General features: G+C 38.8%; 1 protein-coding gene across 4 annotated transcripts in view; it reads left to right on the top strand.

The window, feature by feature from the left end:
• Nucleotides 1-5,000, top strand: part of LOC138025339 (uncharacterized) — a 30,585-nt gene that overhangs the window by 13,745 nt on the left and 11,840 nt on the right. For all 4 annotated transcript variants that reach the window (XM_068872588.1, XM_068872640.1, XM_068872734.1 and 1 more), the window contains 4 exons: nucleotides 1-192; nucleotides 771-918; nucleotides 1,209-1,514; nucleotides 4,394-4,733. The exon at nucleotides 1-192 is cut by the window's left edge and continues 64 nt beyond it. In XM_068872588.1, coding sequence (XP_068728689.1) covers nucleotides 1-192; nucleotides 771-918; nucleotides 1,209-1,514; nucleotides 4,394-4,733 — 986 coding nt within the window. The remainder of the gene's footprint in view (nucleotides 193-770; nucleotides 919-1,208; nucleotides 1,515-4,393; nucleotides 4,734-5,000) is intronic.

Here is a 5,000-nt window from a genome sequence, read left to right as displayed (position 1 = left end):
CTCAAGCCTGTCACGGGCTCTCATGTATTCACCGATGCGTCGGCTGTCTTCCCTCAGCTCAGACTATCTCATAGATAATAATCCCTGTGCAGCAATGGGAGCCTGGTTTCTGGGCCCTAATGGAGAAAACGGGGATATATTTCAGGACCTTTTGACAAGCGCTGTGGAGTCGCATGTTAAATTTCGTCAAAGGTGACAAAAAAAAAAAAAAGAGAAAAAAAAAAAAAAAGCATGAATCGGAACCCCGTCTTTGAGGAGATTTTTATTAAAATTATATCATCTTCTAGGGCCAACGTTTGTAATGAGCAACAATCTTTAACTGAGTTTTAATCGGCAATTGAGGGTTGTTCCTCAGTTACACATCTTGGGGTTCGTTAGGTGCAAAATAGGTCTTTGAGCTGGACCAAAAATACAAGTTAAGCATTTTGGGCAAGAAATGCTTCGAGGTCGGTTATACGCGGTTGACGTTAGGGCATTAACAAATTCTGCAGTTCTGTTACAGTGTATCATTCCTTGTTGAAACGGCTGCTAAAACAGGCTAAGCACTTTGTTGAATATTTTTCCTTCAAAGTTATTGGAGGTAAATGAACAAAAAAAGAGGGACCCCTTATCTGCTTAACAAGTTTCTGTCAGTTGGACTACGTTAAAAATCACTCGTTTCCCATCCTCAAGAAGCCAATGACATCATGTTAACATTTTCTGATTAACTCGGAAATGCTGCAAAATGTTAAACCTTGTATTACCTGTTTAAGATTTCGTGTTATTTTCAGTTACTTTCCCTGTGATCCTCCTTATGTAACGAACGAACTTCGCTCGCAAGGATCCTTTAAGAACGCCTTGAAGAATCTAAGGACAGAACTGGACAACTTGCAAAGGGATCTAGGAAACTCCGTACCATTTTTCAGCTCCAGATACAAGGTAACCCTCCTTTATACTTGCCATACTTAAATTTCCGTTAATTAAGGTAAACGCATAATAAAGGAATCTAGTTTATGATCTCGCATACTCGTCACCTACAGCGTTACGCTCATTTTAATGCAGTCTAAGACAGTCTTAGATGAAATCTCCAAACCGGTACTTCGGATTCCGGATCGTGGTGGGATTGCGAAATTCTGGACTGCTGGATCCGGATTCCAAAGCAAAGGAATCTGAGAGCATTCTCTTATATGGTATATATTGATTTTTGTCTTTCTTTGATTTTATCACAGGGTCACGTTAATTGGGATACGAACATGCCAGCAAATCTTGGTTACATCTCTGCAATGCTCTTTAATCAAAACAACTGTTGCGCAGAATCCTCCACCGTTACCACCAAGTTTGAGGTGGAAGTAGGAAAGGATTTGTGTGAAATGATGGGATACGAAGAAGATAAATGCCTAGGGCACTTGGCGAGTGGTGGGTCCCTTGCCAACATTGAAGCAATTTGGGCAGCAAGAAATGTCAAGTTTTTTCCATTAGGATTGAAAGAAGCTTTGTTGAAGGAGGACAGACTCGCTAATGCTAGAGGCTACAAGGTGTGGAACGTACAGCTTTAAAAAAAACAATTTGGGCAATTTGAAATAAAGTTGAGTCTGTGTTTTATTGGTTCTGCTCAGTTAATGACAGCAAGGTTATTAGGTCATAATTCTGATGACCATTTAAGCGGCTGAGAGGGAAGTGGTCAAATTAAGTGTACTCGAAGAGGACCCACCTTGTTTAAGGGGAGGGGTCGTATACAAGACACATTTACCTGATGAACCTCATGAACAAAAATTATTGACCTGAATACTGGAAATGAGGCATTTGAAATAATCTGTCTGCAGGAAGCTTGCATCTATAGGAAGTCAGCATAGCGAAGTTTGAATCTTTTCGTCAGTGCTTACTCTTGATAGAGAGGGGGTTAAGCAACCAAGACACCCTCTTTTAAGGTGAAAGGGATGGGGTACAAGAAGATACCACCATCTTTTTCGATGTATGGTGGGTCCTGTCCGTGTACAATTGCTTTGACTATTTCCCAGGTATTTTGACCATAGATAAGTAAAGTTCTTGCGGTCGTACGGCTGCATAACAATTAACATGAAAAGTGATATAAACTCTCTTTGGACGAATTAATCATGAAATAGAAGGGAAGCTATTGTAATGGAGTTTCCTTTCATAATGTGGACTTCCGAATGACTTTAGCCTCAGTCCAATCGTTTTCTTTGTGCTAATAGAGAGATTTAGCGTCGTGTTTACAGCAAAAGTGAAGCTGAAATATAGGTCGTATTAAAAGAGATTTCTCAAAACATAAAACTATAAAAGTTAGAGATAACAAGTTAACACGACGTTTCGGAGTAGACATCACTCCATTATCAAGGTAAAAATGTTCTATGATGCTAAAATTACAGTATTAAAAACGATTGACGCTAAGAATTAACATAATAAGCACGTGCGAAATTGGCTATAAGAATACTTTAGCACGAATGGAATCCGATTGCACATTGAGGCTAGGCTTAAGTGTTCTTATAAATAACATTTCAAACACTAAGCAATCAAATTTGTTTTTACATTTTTTGAGCACCTCAAAGCGTTTAAGCAGGTCCCGAGGGATCGACCCGTGTGCGTTCTTATAGTGTCTGGCAATAGCCGAGGACTGTTGCTTATGTCCCTTTACACGATTGTGTAAATGTCCGTGTGTGTAGCCTACATAACCTTCATCACAAAGGTCACATTGAAATTTATATACAACACACTGCTGATTTATGATCGGCGGCTTTGCCTCTTTCACTTTCAGTTCCTGTTCAATTTTTCTGCTGGTAAATACAGGCTGGATGGTTTTGTTTACTTTCAGGCTCAAATCCTTAAGTTGTTTTTTTACAAATTCTGCTGAGTTTTGGTCTTTAAATGGCAAGACTACTCGAACCATGTTATCCGTCTCTTGGGCTGTTGATAAAGGTCGCGGTTGGTCGCAGACCTTTGAGTCAACAAAGCGTTTGATAGTGGAATTTACGAGTTGTTTCGGGTACTTTAGGCGTGAGAAAACTGACTTCAAACGGTCACATTCGTCTGAGAAGTGTGACCAAGAAGAAGATAAACGGTGTGCTCGATCGAGCATAGTTCTCAGCAAGCCATTCTTGTACCGATTGTCAACATTGCTCTGAAAATGCAGAAGGAGACCTGAATTCGTGGGTTTTACGTAGACCTTTGTCTCTATCCGGGGAGATCGATTCAGTAAACTGCTTAAGGTGGCTGGGACCACTTTCACTACTTTTAAGGACCTTTTAATTAGAAGGGTTGGCACTACAAAACTGTATCACGTAAAAGAAATGTTATGGTACCATATCAAACACCAATTATTACTTAACAAAATGCGCTCACTATTTTGACGTAATAGGTTACCATGGCAACATGAAAGCTCTTCAAAAACACCCCATATTTCGTCTTTGCTTGCTTTTATCTCAAAAATGAACTAGGTGACCCCCATTTTTTATTGTACAATGGTAATTAGCAACTTGAGATAGAACTATCAGCAAAGTTTTAAAAAATTCTTGGGAGCCAATTCAGAGCTACCTTAATTTTTTGAATTAAGGTAGCTCTGAATTGGCTCCCAAGAATTTTTTTTAACTTTGCAGATAGTCCTATCTCAAATTGCTAATTACTGTTTTACAATAAAAAATGGGGGTCACCGAGTTCATTATTAAGATATAAGCAAGTAAAGACGAAATATAGGGTGTTTTTGGAGAGCTTTCGTGTTGCCATGGGAACCTATTACGTCAAAATTGTGAGCGCATTTTGTTAAGCAATAATTGGTGTTTCATATGGTACCATAACATTGCTGTTACGTGATACAGTATAGTAGTTATAACCCATCTAATAAGAAGGTCTCTAAAAGTGGTGAAACTGGTTCCAGCCACCTTAAACGCTTTGAGGTGCTCAAAAAATGTAAAAACAAATTTGATTACTTAGTGTTTGAAATGTTATTTATAAGAACACTTAAGCCTAGCCTCAATGTGCAATCGGATTCCATTCGTGCTAAAGTATTCTTATAGCCAATTTCGCACGTGCTTATTATGTTAATTCTTAGCGTCAATCGTTTTTAATACTGTAATTTTAGCATCATAGAACATTTTTACCTTGATAATGGAGTGATGTCTACTCCGAAACGTCGGTTTAACTTGTTATCTCTAACTTTTATAGTTTTATGTGAAATATAGGTTTAGCCAAAAATCAAAGATTGAAACTTGTTTGATTGTTGCGCATTTTTACCCCATCTTCTACAAATATCTTGCAACTTCAAATGAGAGGATAAAGTTGGCCTGTGAGTACTTCCATGCTTTTGATGACAAGCTTAAACACTCAATGCTAACTCTAACTCTATTATTTATTTATTTATTTATTAACTTTTATCAGTTGATTTTGCTTTTTCTTATTGAAGGTCCTGATTCCTCAAAGAGGAAAAGAAGTGGAAATAACAAGCGCATCTCAGTGGGAGTTGCTCAATCTCGATGTGGACACTGTCTTAAAGATGCCTTTTGAAGTGGAAGCTGTGACTAAACTTGAACCTCAGGAATTTATGGAGATCATGGGAAGTTACCTTTATGAGTCAATAGGAGCGCAAGAATTTGCCCGACGTCATGAGCTGAAAAACACTGCCTGCGTTTTGGTTCCAAGGACCTCGCACGTGTCTTTTGCTAAGGCAGTGGCAATCCTTGGACTGGGACGAGAGAGCCTAATCGCTGTGACTAAGGATAAAGATGCTCGGATGGACCCAAAAGGTAAATTCATAGAGGGGATTTTAATTATGGCTTTGTCCAATTTTGAGGTCACTAGCTGTAGAGATTTTTCTGACCTGTCTATTCAGGATTTTCTTGAATGTGGGAAGTTTTTCACATCAATTAACTTTTGGGCCAGCTGGTTACTGGAAACTTTTTGCTTTCACAACGCATGTCTTGAGCACTTCAAAAGCTACGGCTTGATTTCAAACCAGGCTTAGGGAGGAGGAAGGAACACCAACGAGGTATTAACACTAAAAAGGAAAATAT

This window comes from Montipora capricornis, chromosome 1 (assembly GCF_036669925.1).
Source record: "Montipora capricornis isolate CH-2021 chromosome 1, ASM3666992v2, whole genome shotgun sequence".
Taxonomy (NCBI): domain Eukaryota; kingdom Metazoa; phylum Cnidaria; class Anthozoa; order Scleractinia; family Acroporidae; genus Montipora; species Montipora capricornis.
The sequence above is the reverse complement of the archived record's forward strand: the minus strand, read 5'-3'. Positions and strand labels throughout refer to the sequence as shown.